The 26,657-nt window shown below is 41.4% G+C and overlaps 2 protein-coding genes across 4 annotated transcripts in view; one reads left to right on the top strand and one right to left on the bottom strand.

Moving 5' to 3' along the window:
• Nucleotides 1-26,657, bottom strand: part of ST7L (suppression of tumorigenicity 7 like) — a 219,620-nt gene that overhangs the window by 78,359 nt on the left and 114,604 nt on the right. The window lies entirely within an intron of this gene.
• The window catches only part of CTTNBP2NL (CTTNBP2 N-terminal like), a 45,175-nt gene that overhangs the window by 7,548 nt on the left and 10,970 nt on the right, over nucleotides 1-26,657 (top strand). Inside the window, exons 2-3 of the mRNA XM_080648964.1 lie at nucleotides 4,141-4,264; nucleotides 6,985-7,092. Coding sequence (XP_080505090.1) covers nucleotides 6,994-7,092 — 99 coding nt within the window. The 5' untranslated portion in view covers nucleotides 4,141-4,264; nucleotides 6,985-6,993. The remainder of the gene's footprint in view (nucleotides 1-4,140; nucleotides 4,265-6,984; nucleotides 7,093-26,657) is intronic.

Genomic DNA, 26,657 nt, shown 5'->3' with positions numbered 1-26,657 from the left:
GGTTACCAAGTAGCAGGGGTTAGTAAGGAAGCCTCTGGAATCAAGTTACCGAGGTTCAAATCCCGTTTCCATCATTTACCAGATGTGAAACTCTAAGCAAGTTAGTTAGCCTTTATGCCTTAGGTTTCCCATCTGTAAAATGGGGGTGATGATGAAGAATTCCTTGGTGAGGTATAGCATCGATCACCAAAGGTGGTTGTGAGGATTGAATTGATACATGTCAAGTACTTAGAACACTGCCTAGAGTACATTAACATTTATTTAGCTCAATAACTTTATCTTTGTCATTATTACTATTATGCTTAAATTCTTAGAAAATGCACTATAAAACTCTGAGGTGGTGGTGATTAATGTTGATAAGCTCAATCATATCTTTAGTAATTCCTATGCTAAGCATAAATCCAAAAACTCTGGTGTCCCAGAATCTGCTTGGAGAGTACAGTACTGTGTATTTGAAGACTACTGAAAGTATTTTCAGTGTTAACCTTACAGAGCATTAGCCTCATCACAGAACTGGTTTCTGGAGGCCTACTATCGCTCTCTTCAGTGTGGGTGCAAAAAGCAGACTGATACGACAAAGCAAGGCATTCTGAAAAATCTGCTCTGGCACTCTCATGGTAAGGGGAAGGGAGGGATCTAGTTGCTCTGATCGTCTTTAAAAGTTGTCAATGATTAGCATGCTGTATTATTCGTTTTCGGGGGCTGCCATAACAAAGCACCACAGACTGGGTGGCTTAAACCACAGAAATTAATTCTCTCACAGTCCTGAGCCTCGAAGTCCAGAAGCAACCTGTCAGCAGGATGGCTGCTTCCTAGGTTTCTCTCCTTGGCTTGTGGATAGCTGTGTTCTTTCTGTCTTCACATGTTCTTTCCTTGTCTCATGTTTGTATCCACATTTCCTCATAAAGACAGCAGTCATATTAGGGCCCACCCTAATGACCTCATTTGAACCTAACTCACTCTTGCAAGACCCTGTCTCCCCATGCAGTCACATTCTGGGTCCTGGGGATTAGGACTGCAACATAGGAATTTGTGGGGGGAGGACACAGGTCAGCCCATAACTTATGTTATAACATGTAGACTCATAAAGACCCAAATAGTCCAGTAATATCGTTTACCTTCAACTGAAAGAAGATTAATTTGACATTTGTAGTAAAAGCTTACATTGCTTAGTATTGTAGAATTCCGTAAAACGCGATTCGCTTTTTTACAGTGGTTTTAGAACCTTTGTAAATAATAATAGCAAAAACAGCTCCTTTAGAAAATGTACAAAAGACGCGCTTTCTTGATCAGAAAATTAATTTTTGATAGTACTTTGACATGTTTTTGTCCCCCAGGCTAATCCTAAAATGCCAAAAGTGGGATGAGAGGTACAGTTTAGAATGTTGTCATTCTTTTACCCCCAAATACATAAATAACCCTTCTGAAAAACTGGAAAGCCGGAGGGTGGGGAAACTTAAATCTTTTGAGATAGTCAAGAGAACATGTCAACACCTTCCATCCCCAGATGGTGTGTTGTTTTGGACTCATTCTTTAAAATAGCGGTGCATTTTTGTCCATATTTAGATTTAGTATTTATAAGTGTGACAGGTTTATTTTGTTTTTTAAGATTTCATAGAGCCCTGGCCAGTGTGGCTCAGTTGACGGAGCATCATCCTGTGCGCTGAAAGACTGCAGTTAATCCCTGGTGAGAGCATTGCTCAGGTTGTAGGTTTGATCCTGGTTAGGGTGCGTGCAGGAGGTAACGGATCAATGTTTCTCTCTCTCCCTCTCCCTTCCTCTCTCAAATCAATAAAAAAAATTTTTTTAATTCATATATTCTGGATTTCTAAGGAAGTACAGTATTCAGTGGAAAGCTGTCAGAAACACCCGTTTTGTATGTTAGTGTTGGCTCTTTGAATTTTAAGAATTAACTGGCCTCCAACATTTTGGTTTTGCTTCTATGTGTATGAAAGAGTCTTTACTTTTAGTATCTTATCTCTGATACTAAAAACTTATTGAATGGCTTGAATATCAGTCAGTTGTAGCTCAAGTATAAATTTCTTAAATTTAATGTCTGAGCATATTAGTAAAGAAGTGATTTTTATCCAGTTTTGCAAGAGTGGTCTGGGTAAAACAACTGATTTGTTTTTATACTAGCCAAGTTGATTATATGTATTTTATTTTCTTAAGGTATTTCTAAGATTTATTGAAAAATATTATTTTTCCTCTTTGGGTGTCTCATGTTACCCTCCACTTAGAAATAAATAAAGCCTTTAGTTCCACGTGGAAACATACACACACCCAGATACTAGATAGACAAACATCTTACTTGTGCTCCACCCTGCCCTGCCCACTGCTCACACAGCTATAGAAGCTGTTCGGGGTGTTTCTCTCTCTGCCACCCAATCTCTATGTGGCAAAAAGGCAACAGGGCCTGCTGTCCCATCGAATTAATCCCGAGTTCCAGGGCAAAAGCTGGGACTTCCTCAAGAAAAAGGCACAACCGGAACCAGAACGAGTGGAGCCCGGGTGTCACCCAGAAAGGGGACAAGGTCAGAATCAAATGAACAGACCCAAGCCACAGCACACTCCGTGGCCAGGTGCCGAGGGGCTCTGGGAGGCTTTCTCCGTGCCCTTACCCTGTGACTGTGGGCACGTGAAAGTTGGCATTGGAAAGACATGCTCTCGGTTGTTGGCCCTGACTTGGTGGGAAGTAGCATGTGAATAGACCAAATGTTGACGATCACGTATTGATAACAAAAATGTTTCATACTTAGCCCATAAATAGGCAAATTTTCCAGAGTATTAAAATAGATAAAACTTTGTCTTTTTTTAATTATACATTTATATATTTTTGTAATTGGGAAAGCTGTGAAGCTTAATATAGCTGCAGCTAGCTGTGTCCCAGTGTATAATAATGTATCCAGACAACTTGTCCACAAGTGGTCTTTATTTCCTATTTATCGACTGGAGCATTCCTTAGACAGAAATATCTGTGGCTAAACTCGAAGGAAAGGGAAAGTTTGGTCTTGGATTCTAATGGGAGGAATGAACTGAGCATCTGGTTGAAATGATCTTGTCTTTCAAAGTTGCTTAATGGATGATGACAGTGACAAGTAACAGCTCATTTAGAAAACGAGTACAGAATGAGTCTGTACACTGCAACACAGCATGCCAGAAAGCTGGCTGGTGTTTCTGGTAATGACTGCGGAGATAGAAATGGCCTTTTTCTGAAAATCCTGGGCCACGTCATTTATATATTGGGCAGAAATTTGGGGTGGGGCTTTCTAGTGGTTTGCCTGTATGGCTCTATACTCTTGTTACTGACTGCACAACACACTTCTCTCCTAAGCGGAGAGACCCATAATTAGGTTAACGGCTGATTCTTGATTAAAGACACAAGCATGTTTTGCTGGTTATGCCTCCTTCAACATTGTCCCTATTTGACTGTCATGTTTTGGCAACTCACATAGGCTTCCAGGCCCGGAGCCTAAAAATACAAGACCAAAATTATGTTTTATCAAGTAAAATTTTAAACCTATTGTTTTTTTAAGTCTGCTGGGTCTAATCCACTGTTAGGACAGTAAAACACATTTTGTATATAATTGGACATTTAATATTTGAAAATCAATGGGGAAAAGTAGAAGCTTGGGATGAGTGATCAGCCTTACAAAGTCCAGATGGTGACAGGTTGCTTTATTTGGTTTTTGACTGGCAGGAGGTGAGGGGATGAGAATTCTCCTCTCATGGATTTGGCAATTTGAAAAATTCAGTTATATTTATTTTTCTTTGTCCGTTGTGCCTAAGTCATGGTGACTCAAGCAAACAGGCTTTTGTCCGTTCAGGGAAAGAAAGTCAGTCTCTTCTAGAGACATGCATAAGTTAGTCCTTGAAATGGCAATGGACACCTTAAAGTAAAAAAGGTTCTGAAAGCCCTCACCTACCCTAACTGTAATTGCATAGGGGAAGTCGGGTCCCTGCTATTTGTCCTGTATTACTCAGCTTCAACTTGAAGAAGTGGCTATTTTCCTCTTTGTTGTTCGAATCAACCTCCAGCTGTCAGGCCTCATCATCCTAATGACACAGTTGACATTCATGAGATTTAGAAATTGTTTATAGTGTGGTCACACAGGCAATAAATTTCTTACTGTCTTGCAGCATTGGACACTTTTTCACCATGTTGACGGCATTTTAAATATATTTGTCAGTTTTCCCAAATTTTAACTGAAGAAAACTTTAAGAGTTTCTACTTGAGGACTGAAGTGTGACTGCCAATTATCAGGTCAGTAAAACCCCCATCGTCCCCTACCCCTACCCCACCCCCACCCCCATCCTCAGCAATATCCCTGCCATCCTAAAACATAAGGCAGTTTTACTATCTTCCATTTATATTTCATGCAAAAATGTATTGCATTGTCTTGTGTATTGAGATTACGTTCAAATGAATAGAAAAGCAAAGAGCTGCTAAATTTTAATATTTATAAAGAAAGATTATTGGAATATACAAAAACAGATCTGTTGGGTTTTGAATTATTATACAGCTGTGGCCCTTTTTTTCCTTCTGTGTCATATTTGTTATTGTATTCACTTCATGCAGACACTAAGCTAAATGGGTTGGTACATATTAGCAAAATGTTCCAGATATTAACATTTGTGTGCAGCAGTGATTTACAAATGTAGAGATAACAAGCCAGGTGACTCAGCTGGCAGCTTCGTCCTCGCCATTCTTCCCTCAGGATGCTGGCGCCTTTTTACAAAGGGCCGCTGACGGTATTTCTGAGGTCACTGGTCTTGGCTGCCCCTAACTGTGGTAATAGTGTTCTTTGAATTGCGTTGGAAAATGAGAGAGGATAGTAGTGATTAATAATTAAACCGTCCTTCAGTTTGTATCAGGAACTTGGCAATGCATTCTACTTTTATTAACGCAATCTGCACAGTAACGCTGTGGGTTAGATAGCATCAGCCCCCTTTCAGATAAGAAAGGTGATACTCTGAAAACTTGCCCCAAGTTACACAACCAGGAAGATGCAGGCCTGGCATCTCTCTGATTGCAATGCCACGTGCTCTTTCCAACATTCCATCTATATTAAGTTTAGCTTTATGAGGTTTATTGTTGTTTTTTAGTTCTTATTTTTAAAATAACTGCTGTCAGCCCTGGCCGTTGTGGCTCAATTGGTTGGGCACCATCCCATGTACCGAAAGGTTCCCAGTTCGATTTCTGGTCCGGGAATATGCCTGAGTTGAGGACTTGCTTCTCAAGAGGGGGCGTGCAGGAGGCAGCCCATCAATGTTACGCTCTCCCATCCATGTTTCTCTTTCTCCCTCTCCCTTCCTCTTTCTCTCAAAATCAGTAAACTAGTCTTTAAAAAATAAAAAAATAACTGCTTTGAGATATCTCTCTAACACTGATGTGAGAATTACTTACTCATCGCTAAAACTCCCTCGTTAGAAAGTTAGCCCTTTAAAGGTGAAGTTACATTGAACATATTTTACCATGTGGCGAAAAGATTTGTACAGCATGTCTCAAAACATAATCTAACAACACAGTGAAGTAAGAGTTTTCTCCATGTTTTCCTTCACCTGAAGGCATAGCTCTGGAGGGAATCAATGAGTCTTTTGTGTGCCTCCTAAAATTTAATGTTCTCTTAAGAGTTGGGAATTACTGGAGGGTGTGTGAACCAGTCATGCCGTGAATCATTCTACAGAAAACTATAGGAAAGTAGTATTTGCTCTACTTTGGAAGTTATAAAATGTATTTTACCATAAATGCTGGTCAAAAGACCCTAAAACAGCCATCTAATTTCTATGTGTGGTTTGTGAGAAATTAATCTCGTGGAAAAGATAGAATTTGTGCCATGAGATTTCCCATTTAACATATTTCAAAAGATACAATTCCTTATAGAAATGTGAACTTAAGTAAAATACATTCAGTAGTCTGGCCAATTAAGATGTTTAAAACAGCCCTAACTGGTTTGGCTCAATGGATAGAGCATCAGCCTGCGGACTGAAAGGACCCAGGTTCGATTCTGGTCACAGGCATGTACCTTGGTTGCGGGCACATCCCCAGTAGGAGGTGTGCAGGAGGCAGCTGATCGATGTTTCTCTCTCATCGATGTTTCTAACTTCTGTCCCTTTCCCTTCCTCTCTGTAAAAAATCAATAAAATACATTTTTTAAAAAAGATGTTTAAAACAATGTATTTTTAAGAAGTTATTTAAAATTATTTTTGCATATTAGTTGCATTTAAGTCTTATTTTGCTATATGAAATATAAATATTGTGATATTCTCTCTGAAAGTAGACAATTTAAAAGAAAAATCTCTCCCATAACCCCAGCGAACATTATCTTTGCTCAAATTTCATTTCAACCAATTTCAGAGGGATGCCAGCATGTTTTATATACGGGTTTTTTTTTTTTTTTTTTTTTTTTAATTTTTTTTTTTTTAATATATTTTATTGATATTTCACAGAGAGGAAGGGAGAGGGATAGAGAGCCAGAAACATCGATGAGAGAGAAACATCTATCAGCTGCCTCCTGCACACCTCCCACTGGGGATGTGCCCGCAACCAAGGTACATGCCCTTGACCGGAATCGAACTCGGGACCCTTCAGTCCGCAGGCTGACGCTCTATCCACTGAGCCAAACCGGTTTCGGCTATATACGGGTTTTGAATCTGGTTATCTAAAGGTGGGAAATCTTTTTATGGTATAACAATTTTTGGTGAAATACTATTAATTGTAACACAATTTTACCTGAATTTCTAGTGAACAAAATTAGTGACTAACTCATTCTGAGACTTTCTAGGATGCTTGCAAATATGCCTAGAGGAAAAAATGATAAAATGTATTTTGTGAGTAGTGATGAAATCAATAAAGTGAATTTTATTTTCTGAAAGCGTTTTATACTGTAATAGTTATACTCCTTGTCTGTCTCAATTTATTCCTCTTTGATCATATCAGTTAACTCTGTCTTCAGAGATTGTCTGATTGTGTCTCTGTTTTAGGCCTTCAGGATGAATCTGGAAAAACTCAGCAAGCCTGAACTCCTAACACTGTTCAGTATTCTTGAAGGAGAGCTAGAAGCCAGGGACCTTGTTATAGAAGCTTTAAAGGTATGTTAATAAGGGGAAAAGGAGATGTCATCATATGTTTTTTGAAAGTTGTTTCATTGGTTGTAATTTATTTAACCAGGGTATTTCTATAGTCCTGGTGAAGTCAGAGGCCTGGGTATACTTACTGGCACTTGGAGTGGCAGCCCCCTGTGTGGTGGTGTTTTAGGGACACCGGTGAAGCCTTTCTGTCCCCAAAATAGTTCCTTTGATCTCTCTACCTGATGTCTGGACCTTGAACTTCATTGGTTAGCTCAGTGGTCTTAGCTATGTTTGAATGCCATCCCCTTGATAGCCTGCTGAGACCTGCTTCCTTAAAAAAATGTATATACAGCCATGGCCGGGTGGCTCTCTCTCTCTCTCTCTCTCTCTCTCTCTCTCTCTCTCTCTCTCTCTCAAATCGATTTTAAAAACATACCCTTGGCCTTGGGTGAGGTTTTCTTTTTAAAAAAAAGTATATGCAACCCCCCCAAAAATGTATATACACCCATATACCACAATTCAGGATATAATATCTATGAGATCAAGGACCCCATGAAGACCATCCATGGATTCTCTAGACCCCAGATTAAAAAATCCTACTTTTGTTTCAGTATTTGATATCCATTAAAATGAAAAAGGGGAAGGTTGTTAACTGTACTTTTTACCCAATTTTGTTGTAAACCTAAAACTGCTCTAAAATATATAGTCTAATTTTTTTTTTTTTTTTTTTTTTTTTTTTTTACTGATTTCAGAGAGCAGGGAGAGGGAGAGAGAGATAGAAACATCAATGATGAGAGAGAATCATTGATCAGCTGCCTCCTGCATGCCCCCCACTGGGGATCAAGTCCACAACCTGGCATGTGCCCTTGACCAGAATCGAACCTGGGACCCTTCAGTCTGCAGGCTGATGCTCTATCCACTGACCAAAACCCGCTAGGGCTATAGTCTAATTTTTTAAAAAATAGAAGGGGTGGGGAACAACTCCTTTTAAGTGTCATAAATTTTTACATCGTAGTAAGGATGTTTTTCCAATCTGTCTTTTTTTTAAATATATATTTTTATTGATTTCAGAGAGGAAGGGAGAAGGAGAGAGAGAGAGAGAGAAACATCATTGATGAGAATCATCAATTGGCTGCCTCCTGCACACCCCACACTGGGGACTAAGCCTGCAATCTGGGCATGTGCCCTGACTAGGAATCAACACTGAACCACTGAGCCACTCAGGGCAGGCCCCAGTCTGGCTTGAGATGATATTTGAGGAGGGGGAGACCAGATCTTAAGGGTGTCTGTGTGAGTAGTAGGACAATGACACTCCAGAAGGAGGCGGGAAATGGCCAAAGAGGAGGAGACTTGAGCATGCTGAAGAGAGTAACTGAGTGTCTAAATAGCTAGGAAGATTTTTATAGTTAAAATTATAGTTAGAGGTTATATTGATGTACATCCTAAAGTTCATTAGGTTTATGAAGTGCTTTACTACATTTTTTTCAAAAGTACCCTAGCTCTTTATATGAAACTAGAGGCCCGATGCACGAAATTCGTGCAAGAGTAGGCCTTCCTTCCCCTGGCTGCCGGCACCGGCTTCCCTCTGGCACCCGGGACCCAGGCTTCCCTCCGGCTGCCGGTAGACACCTGGGACCTGGGCTTCCCTCACAGCCCCGGCTTCGTCCAGAAGGTCATCCGGTCTAATGAGCATATTACGCTTTTATTATTATAGATATTATGTTAATATATCATGTGAGTTCATATGAAACGCCTTTGTTGAAGATTTCCTTATAGCAACAAAGATCATTTTCTCTTTGCCTTTCTGGGGGCTTAGAGAATCAGTGACTTCCTAAGTAACCCACTCATTAGGGTTCATACAAAAGGCTGCACCTTTTCTGTTCTTGAGCTTGTCTCTCCTCCCTGCCTGCACTGAAACAGAGCAAATGTGTTCCTTTACGCAATCTGGGTAGTCTTTTCTGGTATTACTCTGAAATTATAATTGTGATAAAAATGAAATCTAAACCCGTTATTTCTACATGCTGTTAAGTTTTGAGTGACATTAATTTATGTTATTTAAGGCGGACTGAAAAAGACTGACATTTCTATCTAATTAAATACGCTTCAGGGCAGTTTTTCACTGGAAACTGTTGCTTGTGTGTCTTCCTGGAGCTTTGAAATGTGTGATAAGTCACTGTCAGTGCTTTCATCTCTCCAGAGTGCATGAGGCACTTCCCCTACGATGTGGGGGGAGGGAGCCTGCCTTTCCTTCCCTCCTTGCCTCAGTCTTACATGACTTCCCTGTGATTTCTAAATAAAATCATATGTTTATGCCTTTGACACATGCCCAGTCACATATGTTAAAGTTCGTTGCCTGAGTCTGCCTGTCATGCCAGAGCATAAATGTGTGACCTCAGTCCAGTCATTCCATTTGTCTCGAGCAAAGCTTCCTTGTCTGCAATAAGAGGTCATGGTTCGATTCCCGAGTGGGGCACATGCCTGAGTTGCAGGTTCCCATCCCCAGTGGGGAGCGTGCAGGAGGTAGCCCATCGATGTTTCTCTATTTCTCTCTCTCTTCTCTCTCTCTCCCTCTCCCTCCCTCCCTCCTCCTCCTCCTCTCTAAAATCAATAAAAACATATTAAAAATAAAATAAATCATTAATAACTAATATTGATATGTAACACTACAATTTCCATGGCATTGCAAAATCTCCAAAAATGTAGGGTTCATTTCTTTTTTTCCCTTTAGTTATAGTCTGTCAGTGCATATCATGTTCCCGTATCCAAGAAACAGTCAGTGGTTACTAATCTTTGGATTGGATGTCTCTGGATGCCCTCAACAATGCCCAATTTTTTTAAAATATATTTTATTGATTTTTTACAGAGAGGCAGGGGGAAGGATAGAGAGTTAGAAACATTTGATGAGAGAGAAACATCAATCAGCTACCTCCTACTGAGGATGTGCCAGCAACCAAGGTACATGCCCTTGGCCGGAATCGAACCTGGGACCCTTCAGTCCGCAGGCCAACGCTCTATCCACTGAGCCAAACCGGGCAATGCCCAATTTTTTAATGACGCCCCTGCCAACATGTACTACGTGTATCATTATTCACTCTGGATGGTGACTCATTTCTGTCACATTCACAGACCTTCTCTTTTGACACTGTTGGTGATGCTCTTCCTTTCCCTGAACACTGTATTCTGTTTCCCTTCACCCTGTCCCTGATACCAGCAGTCCTAACCTGCTTAAACCCAGGACACCCTCCCCTTTCTTCCCCCATGCTTATCTGATCAGTGAGGAGAAAAGGAAAAGGAGGACTGGGGGGAGTTTGAGCTGGTTCCTAACCCTCACTCCCAATGCCTGTTGTTTCTCCCACTTCCTTCCCCTGTTCTCCTATTCTCCTCACCATAGGAGTCATCCACTAAGAACTGGCAGAGTGTCCCTCACTCCTCGGCCGAGCCAGGAAGAACTTTGTTCGTGGTGACCCCCTTTAGAACTCAGAAAGCATTTCCAGGCGCAGCAATCGTATAAATAGCCATCAGAGTTTATGAAACTGCATAGTGTAGCAGTGCATTAAATAGACTCTCCGGAGGGCCTGCTACTCTTCGTACTGGGACTCCAGGAAGCAGTTGCCCATAAATATCACAGGTGACCTACACAAAAACTTGTGGGCCTCAGCGCCCCCATAACTGGGGTAGGGGTTTGGGGATGACTGCCTCTAATGGGAAAAAAAAAAAATCAAAGGACGACCTTATTTTCTCTTTGCTTTTCAGCCTTAGAAACCATACAAACCTATGGAGCTTTATATGTCTGTTTTGCTAATCTTTATGTCCTCAGCACCCAGCATAGTGCCCGGTACATAGGTGCTCAATAAATGTCTGTTGAATAGAGGAACTGATTGTGCCATTGTGGTATGTAGCTTTAAAAGATTGCCATAATATTTCAAAGTGAATGTTGTGAATTACTAAATTTTACAGCCTGTTCTTATGTATGCCTTAATGTATGCCGCCTTCTGGTTTTAATGTTAACAGATGCGTAGGTGCTTGGTGCACGTTTCCCTAAAATATATTTTTTCTGCAGGGATCCAATTTTAGTTGAGCTGCCTAGAGCTTGAGAAGCTAGAGCTATAATTAAGGGAGCATTTTGATATGCAATACCATTCAGAGTCCAGCACAAGTGTTGTATCTAGTCAGTGCATACGGATGGGTAATAAAGTTATCTCTGAGGCTTAAGCTGTATGAGTTTAGCCTCCCCAGGAGTCATACATCTTTCACAGTCTATTGTTAGATAAAGTAAGTAGCAACTGGGCTCCAAATTGTTTCAGTCCTTTGGGAAAAAGCAACTGCCATAACAGATGCCTCAAAGTTACAATGAAACCTCCTTTTATTTGTGGGATAGTGTTTGTTTCTTCGTTTTGATTCTGTAATACATCAGGATTTACTGCATTATTTCAGTAACTCTTGCTTAACAGCAAACACTTATTAAACTTATTGACTAATATGGCAGCTTACTCATTTTATTCCTTTTAGTATATTCTCACCCGAGGATATATTTTCTGTGGGTGTTTTTTTTTTTTTTAATTGATTGAGAGAGAGAGAAACATCAGTGTGAGAGAGAAACATCCATCGGTTACCTCCCGTGTACCCCCAACCAGGGATCGAACCTGCAACCTATGTTGTACCCTGACTAGGAATCAAACCTGCAACCTTTTTGGTATATGGGACAACACTCCAACCAACGGAGCCACCTGGCATGGTAGTGAGTTGAAAGGTTTTGGTCTGTGTTCTAAATAGCTGTTATGCTTTTTCCTTTTTGTTTAAGTAAAATAGCTTATCTTTTTTTTTTCTTCTTCTTACCTTCAAAATAGAAGGTTTTTCCTGGACATAAAATCTAATGTCTTACATCTCTGAACAAAACCTATGGTTCATTGTAGCTGCTAAATAAATAGTAGGTCACATTGACAAGGGTTAGGTTTATACAGGAATATGTTATCAAGTTCCCAGAGTGTGTAAGTAGATCCTACCTATAGAGTTGTAATTTTTTTTTAATATTTTAAATATTGCTATATATATATATATATATATATATATATATATATATATATATAAACATCAATGATGAGAGAGAATCGTTGATCAGCTGCCTCCTACACACTCCCTACTGGGGATCGAGCCCACATCTTGGGCATGTGCCCTTGATTGGAATCAAACCAGGGACCCTTCAGTCCACAGACCCACACTCTATCCATTGAGCCAAACCAGCTAGGGCTAGAGTTGTAATTATAAGAGCTTTACTCATTTTCCAAATTTTCTGCAAAGCGCCAGGTTGCAACTATACCCTTCTGAGCCCCCATAGTTCTGTTCCTTTTTCTCCCCCATATACAAAAGCCTCTTCATTCTTCTGTTGCAGCCAAGACATGTTTGGCATAGAACCAGGGAGGCCAATAGAAAATAATGTAATATTCAGCCTCTTCTGTATTTGAAGTCTAATTGTTATACAGAGACCATTTATACTGTATTTGGACTTAATTGGACTTTATATAAAGTGATTTTCTGTTTTAGAAAGGATTACATCACAGGAAAACATTCTTTATGAAAGTCTTTCCCTCTGACCACTTTCTTTTCGTGAATGAAAACACTGGAGAAATCCCGTCCACAGTGAAAGCGAATCACACTGCTGATGAACTGTGTCCCAGGAAGGCTGGGCTGGATCACACCATTTAGCTAGAGTGCTCAGCTCATTAATTCCAGGCAAATCGAGGAAATGGCTGCCGAGCTGGTCTGCTCCTCCAGAAGACGGGGGAACCCTGATCGATAGCCATTTAGAAACTTAGAAAAGTAGATTTGACTGCGAATAAAAGTTAAATCAAATAGTTCATTAATGACTCTTCCACATTGGGTATATCTGCACATCTTAGATCAGATGCAAAGACACACTTAGCTATGGCAAAGTAGAATCTCCCCCATATTTACTAGTACCATGTTATGTTAAAGCATTATTTAAATTGCTTATACAGTAATAAATGTTAAAGTATTACAACTTCCATGTAGAATTAACTTGAGGAGGCTTGAATTCCTTTCCCCTGATGTCTCCACCATAAAACAGGTATAACTTTTAAAGCGTAGGGTTGAGTTTTGTTGTTTCTGGCCCACGGCCATTGCAGAATTCTCCAAGCAAGAAGATTTATAGACAAAAACATGGTAGACAGGACAAAGTTAGAAATATATTTAGTTACACTCTGGTTTAACTGTTTTGAGTTTTTTAAGCAGCCAGGGGTTAAAAATTAAAAATCCAAATGTTATATATAGGTCTGTGCTGAAACAACAAATGATTTACAGTCTTGTCTTGTTTTATTGTGCTTCGCTTTAGTATTGTGCTTTGCAGATAATGCGTTTTTTACAAATTGAAGGTTTGGGGCAACCCTGCCACAAAAGATTATGGCTCACTGAAGGCTGAGATGATGGTTAGCATTATTAGCGATAAAGTATTTTTAATTAAGGTATGTACCTTGTTTTTTAGATATAATGCTATTGCATACTTAGAAGACTATAGTACAGTGTAAACATAACTTTTTAAAAATGTTTAAATATGATCTTATTGATTTTAGACAGAGAGGAAGGTTGAGGGAGAGAGAGAGAAACTTGGATCGGCTGCCTCCTGGGAATTGAGCCTGCAGCCCAGGCACCTGGAATCAAACCAGCGACCTCGGTGCATGGGACAATGCTCAACCAACTGAGCTGCACTAGCCAGGGCTAAACATAACTTTGATATGCATTGGGAAACCAACAAATTCATGTGACTCGCTTTATTGCGATACTCACTTTATTGCAGTGGTCTGGAATTGAACCTGCAATATTTCTGAGGTCTGCCTGTACTTTTGCTGAAAATATTCTTAAAATAATAAAAGTGGAATATGCTAATTAGACTGGATGTCCTTCCGGACATCCTTCTTTCCAGACAAAGCAGCAGTGGGCGGGGGTCGCGGCAGAGGTGGCAGAGAGCCCCGGCCATGGCGGCAGCGGCGGGCAGGGGCGTGGCGGGCAGCGGCCAGGGCCAAGGCTCTTGCACGAATTTTGTGCATCGGGCCTCTAGTAATAATTATAAAATGGCAAAGATATAGAACAAAACAAAAAGTATTAGGTAAGGTCTATAGCTCAACACCACAAGTTCACTGTAAGCAGAGCTGACATCTGCTTTTGGTCATGGTTTTGTGCCTGTAATGGAAGCAGATTATTATAAAGGCTGGGCTGAGATGAGGGAGGTAAAATTGAATTTAGCAAGCAGCATACACTGTCCTATATTAGTAAGCCTGTCAAGAGTGTTTGCATTAAAGAAAAAATCCGAATATACTGTGAATGGACTCAAAGTGGATGCATTCTTCAGCTTTGATAAGCCTGGATCTAATATTATTCTTTGGCCAAAATGATCTCATTTTGATAGTTGATTTTTCAGAAGAGGTTTTAGGATTGGGGTAGGTAATTTAGACCTTTGATAAAAATCACATGAACGTAAAAGCTGAAACTAAGAGAAGTCCAGTTTCTGCTTAGATAAAAGAATTGGAAAATTAGGAAGCAAACAGTTTTATTTAGGAAGTTGAATTATAAGATTTAGATTTATATTAATAACTTTTCCAATTAAATACGGTTTAGAAGGGAATTAATCAGTGGCCATTTTGGGCCATATTTTAATGTGTTTTTTTTATAGTTGGAATGGCCGGGTTTGTTGTTTTTTATTCCTGCTTTAAATCCATACATGAAATCCTAGCTTTTCAAAAAAGAGACATAAAAATGATCACGATGTACTCTCCAAAGCAATCAGCTAGAACATTCATTTAAGTGTAGCTGTTGGGTGCATGAGCTTTCAAATCAGGCAGACCTAGGTTTGAGCTCTGCCATTTAGTCGTTGTGTGTGAGCTTAGACCAGTTACTCACCCTGTAAGCAGTATCTGTACATTTGTGTGGTCAGTGTGAGGATTAAATGAGAGCAAATGCTACTGAAGGTGCTCAGAGCTCATTCACTGTTAGTTATTATTAGAACACAGGTTTTAAGTCCATGCATTTAGGAACAAGGTACATTCCATGAAGTACGCTGTATTCCCTGATACTGTAATATTCTGTCCTCCTATTACTTTCAATCTTAGTTAATCGACGGGGCTTGCCTGTTAGCTTGTTTTTCTTATGGGAATTGATGGCTTTGAGTTGATCCGTCCCCGCCCCCACAACCAAAAGCATGTCTTTTGAGACAGCTGGCAGGGTTAAGGGTGCACTCTGGGGCATGAAGCAGATGTTATATTATATTCCCATTTCTCTCTTTATAATGAAAACAGGAAATACAGGGACAGTGTGGACGCTTTTTAGGATGGATTTTTCCCATTGATTTCTTTATTTCTCTGTTTGATTTGGCATATTGTTATATTTTGTTTTTTAAACCAGCTTTATTGAGGTATAACTGATATACAGTAAGCTGCACATATTTAATGTGTACAAGTTGATGTTTTGATATATATATTCCCCATGAATCTGTTACTATAATCAAGATGATGAACAAATCCATCACTCAGCATAATTATCTTGAGATCCATCCTTGTTGTTGTATTAATACTGTAGTTCATTCCTTTTATTGCTGAGTAGTAGTCCAGTATATGGATGTACCACAGTGTGTTCTATCTGTTCATCTACCGATGAACATTTTTATTGCTTCAGTTTGAGACTCTTAAAAATACAGCTGCTATGGACATACATATACCAGGCTTTGTATGGACATGAGCTTTCATTTCTTTTGGTGAAGACCTAGGAGTGGAATGGCTCTACTGTATGGTAGGTGCATGTTTAACTTTTTAAGAAACTGCCAAACTGTTTTCCAAAGTGGTTATACCCTTTCACATTCCCACCAGCATGTGTAAGAGTTCCAGTTGTTCCACATCTTCACGAACACTGGGTATAGCCAGTCTTTTCATTTTAGCCTCTCTAATCCTATCTAATAAAAGAGTAATATGCAAATTGACTGTCACTCCAAGACACAAGATGGCCACCCCCATGTGGTCAAAGATGGCTGCCACAAGATGGCCGCCACAAGATGGCCTGCAGGGGAGGGCAGTTGTGGCCAGTTAGGGGTGACCAGGCCAGCAGAGGAGGGCAGTTGGAGGTGACTAGGATGGCAAAGCAGGGCAGTTGCGGGGGACCAGGCCTGCAGGGGAGGGCAGTTGTGGGCGATCAGGCCAGCAGGGAGGGCAGTTAGGGATGACCGGGCCAGCAGAGGAGGGCAGTTGGGGGAGAACAGATCTGCAGGGGAGGGCAGTTGGGGGGGGCAGGCCTGCAGGGGAGGGCAGCTAGGGGTGACCGGGCCAGCAAGGGAGGGCAGCTAGGGGTGACTGGGCCAGCAGGGGAGGGCAGCTAGGGGTGACCAGGCCAGCAGGGGAGGGCAGCTAGGGGTGACTGGGCCAGCAGGGGAGGGCAGTTAGGGGTGACCAGGCTGGCAGGGGAGGGCAGTTAGGGGCAATCGGGCCAGCCAGGGAGCAGTTAGGCGTCCATCAGGCTTGCAGGGGAGTGGTTAGGGGGTGATCAGGCTGACAGGCAGAAGTGGTTAGGGGCAATCAGGCAGAGGCAGGAGAGCAGTTGGGAGCCAGCAGTCCTGGATTGTGAGAGGGATGTCCAACCACCCATTTAGGGGTCCCAGATTGGAGAGGGTGCAGGCTGGGCTGAGAGACACCCCCCTCCCCCCATGCACGAATTTCATGCACCAGGCCTCTAGTCTATATAATAAAAGCCTAAGCAATTGTTACAGTTGAATGACCAGTCACCATGATGCACACTGACCACTAGGGGGCAGACGCTCAATGCAGGAGCTGCCCCTGGTGGTCAGTGTGCTCCCACAGAGAGAGCGCCGCTCAGCCAAAAGCCAGTTTCACAGCTGGCAAGTGCAGCACTGGTGGCGGGAGTCTCTCCTGCTTCCGTGGCAGCGCTAAGGAGCAGCAAGCCCAGCAGTCAGGAGCAGCAAGCAGGTGGGTGGTAAGGAGCAAGTGGTCCCAGGCTGGAGAGGGATGTCCGCCTTCCAGCTGAGGGACCCACCCCCCTAGTGCAGGAATTTTGTGCACCGGGCCTCTAGTCTATATATACTGTAGAAAATCCTAAACAACCGTTCAATGGTAGCTATGATGCGCACTGACTACCAGGGGGCAGATGCTCCGACTGGTAGCTTAGCTTGCTGCTGGGGTCCAGCCAATCAGGACTGGGTGAGACGGGCCGGACACACCCTGGAGCCGTCCTGCAGACCCTCCCTGGCCCCAATTGTGCACTGGTGCAAGGGACCCCAGTGCACCAGGCCTCTAGTAGGTATATAATATTTCATTGCAGTTTTAATTTGCAGTTCCCTACTAATGATGTTGAGCATCTTTTCATGTACTTCTTTGCCATCTGTGTTGTCCTTTTTGCTGAAGTATTTGTTCAAATCTTTTGCCCATTTTTTAAACTGAATTACTTGTTTTCTCATTAAGTTTTGAGCATTTCTTCTATGTCTGAATGCACATTCTTTATTAGATATATGCCTTTCCTCCCAGTCTGTGGCTTGTCCTTTCATTCTCAACTGTATCTTTTTGAAAAGCATAAGGTTTTCACTTTAATGAAGTCCAATTAATTCTTTTATGGATTTTGCTTTTAGTATCACGTGTAAGAAATCTTTACCTAAACCAAGGTCAGAAAGATTTTCTCCTATTATTTTCTACTACTAGAGGCCTGGTGCACAAAATTCATGCACGGGGGTGGGGGGGTGTCCCTCAGCCCAGCCTGCACCCTCTCCAATCTGGGATCCCTCTCACTATCCAGGACTGCTGGCTCCCAACTGCTCACCTGCCTGCCTTCCTGATTGCCCCTAACTGCTTCTGCCTGCTAGCCTGATCATCCCCTAACCACTCCCCCGCCAGCCTGATTGATGCCTAACTGCTCCCCTGCCAGCCTGATTGCCTCTAACTGCCCTCCCCTGCAGGCCTAGGTCCCCCCCAACTGCCTTTCCCTGCAGGCCAGGTTGCCCTCAACTTCCCTCCTCTGCCAGCCTGGTCACCCCTAACTGCCCTCCCCTGCAGGCTTGATCGCCCCCAACTGCCCTCCCTTGCAGGCCTGGTCCCTCCCAACTGCCCTCCCCAGCTGGCCATCTTGTGGCAGCTATCTTGTGTCCACATGGGGGCAGCCATCTTGTGTGTTGGAGTGATGGTCAATTTGCATATTACTCTTTTATTAGATAGGATAATTTTATGGCTTTTACTTTTATACTTCAGTCTATGATCAACTTCAATGAATTTTGTTACATGGTACATGTGGATCCAAATCCTCTTTTTATTTTTATTTTTTTGCATATGGATATCTATCTGATTGTTCTCCCACCATTTTTTGAAAAGACTGTCTTCCTCTATGGAACGGCCTTGGCACCGTTGGCACAATCAGTGTCTCATGTCTGTGGGTTTATTTTTGGAATCGCTGTTCTGTTCCATTGATGTACTAGTATTTGTCTATCTTGATGCCAGTACCGCATTGTCCTAATTACTGTGGCCTTAAAGTAAGTCTTAATCAGGTAGTGTTAAACCTCCAACTTGTGTTGTTGTTTTAAATTTATCGATTTGAGAGAAACATTGATTTGTTGTTCTGCTTATTTAATCATTGATTGGTTGGTTCTTGTGTGTGCCCTGACTCGGGATCAGGACAACCTGGCCTTGGTGTTTGGGGACGACCCTCTAATAAACTGAGCTGGCCAGGGCAAGTTGTGTTGTTTTTAAAGTTGTTTTGGTTGTTCGTGGTCCTTGGTGTTTCCATATAAATTTTAGAATCGGCTTGCCAATTGCATGTTGTCTCCATTCCTTTTTTTTTTTTATTTTTTTATTGGGGCAACTAGAAATAACCTCTGATTAATCCCAAATCACAAGGCTAACACATGCAAGCGAGACACAATAGGAGGAAGTCGAAGGAACAGGAATAAGCTGTTTCCCTTTTCTGTTTGTTTTAGTTTCGGGCTGAATGAATGCAGTGAAGTCCCCCACAGCTGCCACCTTCGGGAACATTCCCCGCTGCTAGAGAGCGGTGTGTGCTCCCAGTAGGTAGCACTTTATAAGCAGAATGCCTCCTTTCTTTCCTCAAAGGCATGTCTGTTACATGAGAAACTTGCTTATTCTTCTGGCACCTTGAACCCCTAAATGTCACCATTTGTAATGTGAAAGGTGATGTGATAAAACGGTGGATAGCAAGTAACTGATATCAGACAATTATTGATTTCAGAGAGAGGGAGAGAGAGAGAGAAACATCAGTGATGAGAGAGAATCATTGATCAGCTGCCTCCTGCACCCCCCACACTGGGGATCAAGTTAGCAACCCGGGCATTTGCCCTGGTCAGGAATCAAACCATGACCTTCTGGTTCATGGGTCGATGCTCGACCACGGAGCCGCACCAGCTGGGCCATGCGGGTCCTCTTTATTCATTCTATCCCGTCTCCACGTAGCCCTGCACCCTCCTCTGCCCCACTAACTCCTTACTCCCGCTTACTTAATAAACTTTAACTTCTTACTCCTGCTTACTAATAAACTTTAACTTCTTACTCCCGCTTACTTAACAAACTTCCAAACGTAACACTTCTCCTCAGCCAAGCTAGGGGCCCCTTCCCAGGACCATACATTTGAGCAGCTGGTTTCCTGCCGTGTTTCGTTGGTATCAGGCTGTGTTTGTAATGGGAGAATCTTGCTTGAAAGACGTTTGAGAGTTCAGACCCATCCCACAGTTGCACATCTCCTTCCACAGAATCCTCTGGAAGAGGAAGAAGATACCCTTTCCCATCTTATTTAGTGAGCTCTTCTTCAGTATTTTAATCGCGGAGTTAGTTTCTGCAGTTACCACACAGTGAGCGGAAGAGCCTGGCACATCGTTAGTGAAGGAGGTTGTTCAAGGTCACAGTTACTTCAAGTATCACACACAGTTAGTCTGCAGGCTGGGCCTCTATATATACTTCAGAGCCGGCTTGGGGTTGTGTGCCCTCTCCACCTCATGGTGTTTCCTGTTATTCGTTAAATTGCTGATGGTCCCATTTATCTGCCAGAACCCGCCCACTTCCAGGGTTGGCCTTTTCCTTCCTTTTCCTTGTAAGTGTAAGGTCTGAGTCTTAGAAAGTTCTGACCAAACAAACTGTACTTGGTGTTCCTTTAAACATGAATGATATTGTTTAGAAAACATTTAACAAGCGCCCTGACCAGTTTGGCTAAGTGGATAGAGCATCAGCCTTCGGACTGAAGGGTCCCAGGTTCGATTCTGGTCAAGGGCACGTACCTTGGTTGCGGGCACATCCCCAGTAGGGGGCGTGCAGGAGGCAGCTGATCGATGTTTCTCTCTCATCGGTGTTTCTAACTCTCTATCCCTCTCCCTTCCTCTCTGTAAAAAATTAATAAAATATTAAAAAAAAAGAAAAAACATTTAACAAGCAAAGGCAACTTGTTTATTTCTGCTGTTAGGTCTTAAACTTGTCTGGCAAATGGTCAGCTCCTTAAAAACAGAGGATGAAATCTTACTTTAGTCAAATCTGTGTCCCCAGAGCATCGCCTACATCATTTAGCACATTTGGTCCCCAGCAAAGTAAGTGTTCAGTGAAAGCATCCGAAGCATGTGCCCTGTGAAGCTCCCAGAGTCCGGAAAATTCTCCCGGACTTCAGCAGTGCTTATCTAACCCTAATGACACAGAGGTTTTTGTTTGTTTGTTGTGTTTTGTATATTTGATATTAGGCTGAACTTCTGGTTGGTAGACTTATCACATTAGTTAGTTTAAAATAATTATACTGATTCCTAGTTACTTTTAGTTTTTACATATTTATTATAGCTTAAATTAGTTTAAACTCATGGATTCAGGAGTCAGACTTTTGGGTTCTTCATTCTATTCTAGTGTTTTTCCAACTTATTTGACAGGAACACCATGAAAAATAGACTTTATATTGTAACCCAAGGGACACACCAACACACACACACCAACACACACACACACACACACACACACACACACACACACCTGTATTCTTGTGCCAAAAGAAGTCCTTCTCGAACAGTCTTTTTTCAGTGCTCTGCGGTGTTTTCTATTTCATATTTAACCTACTGATTGAGACAAACTAAATTGAAGTTCATTCCTACAGAGTCCTGGGGAATGCCTATCTATGTATTACTCATTCAGCTAACACATTCAGTACTTAATGTACTAGTATACCATTTACTGTTCTCCACTTAACTAACTGGCTTTGTAACCTTGGGAAAGCCACATGTTAATGTTCAGTTTCTCCTATGACACGCAGCTAGAGTGATGCCTACCTCCAGGGAATACTGTAGTTAGGTTAGATTAGATGCGTAAAAATTGGGTACTCTGCTTGACAGGCAATACGCACTCCACGGTCAATGCCTCCTGTGTTGTTTCTGCTGTTCTTACCATGACTGAAATAACTTTGGTTTGAACTTCCCATGTTTCTGGAATATATATACATATATATAAAGCTTATATTACATCTAACTTACTTTTCCCATTAGTGCTCGCTATATTTTTTTATATTTTTTAACTAGAGATATAATTTAGATACAGTGCAATGCAGCGGTCACCAACTGGTGGTCCGTGAGGTCCAAAAGATTGGCGACCGCTGGTGTAATGTACAGATCTTAAGTGGTCAGTTTAACAAACAAATGCATACATCCATTTCACCTACACCCCTATGAAGAAGAAACATTCTCATCAAACCAAAAAGTAATCTTTGCCCCTTCCTAGTCAATTGTCTCCCTATCCCCAGAGGCAACCACTATTCTGATTTTTTCGCCATTGATTAGTTTTGCCTGTTAGGACACAATCACACAGAATGTATTCTTTTATATCTGGCTTTTTGGTTTTATCTTGTTCAGTATAATAATTTTAAGGTTCATCATTATTGTTTTCAAGTTCATCAGTAACTCATTCCTTTTCATTGCTGAATAGTATTCTATTGTATGAATGCATCACATTTGTTCTATTGGTTGATGTTTAATTGTTTCCATTGGAGCTAGTATGAGTAAAACTGCTATGGATAATTGTGTAAAAGTCTTTGTATGAATATATGTTTTCATTTCTTTGGGATAAATACTTAGAGGTGGAATTTCAGAGAGGCATTTTTCTCACTTTATGAGAAACTTCCAGATTCATTTCCAACGTAGTTACACCATTTATACTCCCACCAGCACTGTGTGAGTGTTCTAGTCGTTCCATACGCTTTCCAACATTTGGTGTTGTCAACCTTTCGATTTCAGCTTTTCTAGTGTCTTCTTATTGTTTTAATGTACACCTCCCTGTCACCCGTGAGGTGAGCACGTCCCCGTGTGCTTCTTTGCCATTCCTATTTATCCTTAGGTTTGTGATCCATCCCTGTTTTTGGTGTATGTTACAAGGCAGGTGTCAACTCTCACTTTAAGAGATAGATGATCTCCTGAATAAAAGAGATTAGGATCTAATGTGTCATTTAAAATTATACTTAAAATCCTTGATTTATGTTCAGAGCCCTAATTTAGTCAGGGCTAGTTGAATCCCTTCACACATTTTTCCCTCGCCTGAAGAAGTTGTAGACTCAGTCCAGAAAGTATATATAATTTGTTTCAACCACATATATAGGAATAATCCCCAAAAACCTTAACACATTTATTTCAACTTTACCAGAAATTTTCATAGGACTCTGGAATTTGAATGTTGAAGCAGCTACATTATGCTGTTTACCCATGTTCTTTTTCTATCAACAAGCAGCTCACCAGCTAGAAGTACCACCCTTGGAGCTATTTGTTCTAAACTTCCAAAGAATTTAGTGCACTTGAGTCAAATACTAATAAATGATCACCTGTCCTTATCTAAATAATTGCTTTTATAAATATCTGTGGATGCCAACTGACTCCAAAAGTAATCTTTGAAGCTCATTCTATGCAGAGTCAGTTTGCTGAATGTATGAATTATCTTAAATGATTATACAAGTCAACCATAGATTTTACTAATAGCATAATAAAATATTGACCTCACAAAAAAGATGAGAGTAAGGAGAGGCTGAGACATCAGGAAAGAGACAGAAAAGTAAATTTCGACTGTCTTGGGCATAATACAGGATACGGGAGGAAGAAAGAGGTGTGACAAGTGCTTTTCAAGTTGCTTACAATTTAGGCAGGAAGGAGAAAAGACAAATGGGAAATGTTTAATCAATGCAAGAGCAAAACACTAACTGACCACAATGACCCAGCTGGTTACAGTGTCGTCCCAATACTTCAAGGTTGCGGATTCGATCCCCGATCAGGGCACATGCAAGAATCAACCAATGAATGCATAAATAAGTGGAACAGCATAAATAACAAATCTCTCTCTCTCTCTCATCAATCAATAATTCTTTTAAATTCTTTTTAAAAAATTAAGAGGTTAATTTCCTATAATAGTATAGATAATATGGGAAGGAGAAAGGAGGTGACTGCTTCATGTGTCTTTTTGAAGTTGGTCATAGAAAGCTAAAAGTTTTGGAGAGCAAGCATGGCAGACGCCCAGGGTATTGTGAGGCTTATGTTAAGCTCTCAGTAGTGGTGTTCATTCAGCCTGAGATAGTAAAAATAAATGAGTACTGGATGACTAGTATGCTTTGTCTGCTGTAGTAATAGCCTGTATAATTGAATCTGTCTATCCAGCTGATTATTTTCCTGTTGTCTGAAATTAAAGAGCATTATGTTTTCTGACAAAGTAGGAATTTCTGTGCAATTAAAGTTTATGTTATTGTTGAAATGAAATTACAAGAAATTGATTGGTTTCAGCTGTATTACTGAATTCCTCCCCCCAAAAAGCAAATCAAGATCATTTATAGCCTATATAATAAGAGAGGAATATGCTAATTATCCATTACGCCGTGAGGTGTAACGACCGACCGACCGTGACCAGACCACGGATCTGCAGGAGGGTGGGGCAGCGAACTACAAGCGGGTGGCAAGAGAGCTACAGGAGCAGGCAGGACAGCAAGCTATGAGTGGGGGAGGAAGGGGGCGGGGGCAGCTACGGGAGGGTAGGGCAGCGGGCGGAGAGCTACAGGAGGGCAGCAGAGAGCTACTGGCGCACAGATTTGTGCGCAGGGCTACGCTGAAATACCATTAAACCTCAACCTTGACAGTTTTTCCTAAATTTTCACCTGAGATATAAATAGTAGTAGCATGGCCCAGGCAGTGTGGCTCAGTGGAGGTCATGGTTCGATTCCCTGTTGGGGCATATGCCCAGGTTGTGGGCTCTATCCCCAGTGTGAGGCATGCAGGAGGCAGCCAATCAATGATGCTCTCTCATCATTGATGTTTCTATCTCTCTCCCTCTCTCTTCCTCTCTGAAATCAATAAAAATATATTTAGATAGATGATTGATTGATAGATAGATAGATAGATAGATAGGTGATAGATAGATAGATGATTGATAGATAGATAGATAGATAGATAGATAGATAGATAGATAGCAGCATATTGAGCCACTCACCTTGTGGCAGCCAGCCTCCAAGTTGGCCCCCAGGGACCCCACCTCCTAATAGCCCCACCTTTATATATGGGTCCTCTCACATTTACCAGGGTCGGTCTGTGTGACCAATGAATATATCAGAAGTGATGGGATGTCACTTTAAGATTGTTATAAGGGACACTGGGACTTCCATCTTGGTGTGTCTATCTGTCTCTGCCTCTCGCATCACTTGCTCTGTGGGAAGCAGCACATGCGAGGAACCAAGGTCTGTGTCTCCAGCCATGTGAGTAAGCTTGGAGATGGCCCCCCAGCCCCAGTCCACCTTCTGATGATGATGTGCTGGCCAACAGCCTGACTGCAGCCTCCCGAGACACAGCCAGAACCACCCAGTCCAGTCCCTCCCAGGTCCCTGACCTTCAGAAACTATGGAATAAAAGCAATGTTTACTGTTTAAGCTGCTAAGTTTTGGGGGGATTTGTTATGCAGGAATAGATGACCAATACACACCTCCACTAAAGCTCTTCTTTCATTCTTCAAATCTTAACATCTGTTTTTTATTATTGTCGTTATTAGTTGTGCTATTACTAGTAAACCTGTCACCCATACCGTTCGCCTGATTGAGGTATTAAATTGATTGAAAAATACTGTATTCTGTCTCCCATTTTCCAATCCAGTGTTTGGTATAATAAATATAGACCTCAAATTCACTGTTCCCATATGAGAATGTATTTAAATGAACTGTTTTGTGACAAGGAGCCTTTTTAAAATTATTCCGCAGATTCTTTTCATTTATGTGCAAAGCCACCAATTTTGTACAACTTGTAATTACTATGCAAGTGATTATGGAATTACTGTGAAACTTCAAGAGAAAACAGACAGCTTAACAACTGTTCTCAGAAGTCTGAGGCTCACCAAACAAGCTCCCTGTCCTTTACTCGTAGCTCGGTGGTGCTTATTAATTATACAGGATAATAACAGTGCGGGTTTTAAAAAGTCATATTTTCAAGGATTAGTTAACTACATACTCAAACCTGAGAGACGGCTTCTCAGCAGATCTAATGTCAAGGTCATGAGCTGTCCCCCATCCTGCTCTCAGCCCTCTTCTCCATGGTGTTCTGACAAGGAAAAGGTCACAGAGCAGCAGATTTACATGGTTTCTTTGGGGGGAGGGGGTTGCCCTATGAAGCCAATGTGGGTACCAATAATCATTCCTTTGATTCCTTTGCCGTCGCTAATCAGACAGAAATGGTGACCATGAATAAAAAGGTGACAGAAGAGTGGAATTTCAACCTCTTAACGAGTTTTTTCTCCTCTTCCTTTGTCCAAGTATTTTTCTAACCGTGGATTTGCCTTAGCACATGAGTGACTGTAAATCGATACTTTCCTTGAATCCTAGGTTATCAATCTCATCTTTTTATAGTTGAAAATAAAGAAACAAGTGTTCTTGGTGAAAGGAAAACACTGATGTCCCGTGTTGTTTGACTGAAGCCCTGGCCAATGTGGCTCAGTTGGTTGGAGTGTCGTCCCCTACACTGAAAGGTCACAGGGCACATACTAGTACCCAGACTGTGGGTTCAATCCCCGGACAGGGCGAGGGCAAGAAGCAACCGATTAATGTTTCTCTCTCATCGAAATCTCTCTCTCTCTCTCTCTCTCTTCCTCTCTCCCTAAAATCAATTAAAAAATAAACATTTTTTAAAAACGTGTGTCCTTAAATTTTTTTTAAATAAAATGTAACTGAAAATTAGCTTTTTTGTTTTACTCTCACCATGATTTTGAAATATAATAATAAAATATAAATAGGCATTTCAGGAATTGGTCTTGTCTTTCTGCATTCTGAGTGGACTAGAGCTTATTTTGAAATTTTTTTTTTTAAATTATATTTTTATTGATATTTTACAGAGAGGAAGGGAGAGGGATAGAGAGCTAGAAACATCGATGAGAGAGAAACATCAACCAGCTGCCTCCTGCACACCCCCTACTGGGGATATGCCCGCAACCAAGGTACGTGCCCTTGACCGGAATCGAACCCGGGACCCTTCAGTCCGCAGGCCGACGCTCTATCCACTGAGCCAAACCAGTTTCGGCTTATTTTGAAATTTTTTGTTTTACTCTCACCATGAT

Source organism: Plecotus auritus, assembly GCF_963455305.1.
Source record: "Plecotus auritus genome assembly, chromosome: 12".
Classification (NCBI taxonomy): Eukaryota; Metazoa; Chordata; class Mammalia; order Chiroptera; family Vespertilionidae; genus Plecotus; species Plecotus auritus.
Note: the sequence above shows the minus strand (reverse complement) of the source record. Positions and strands in the feature narration are given on the sequence as shown.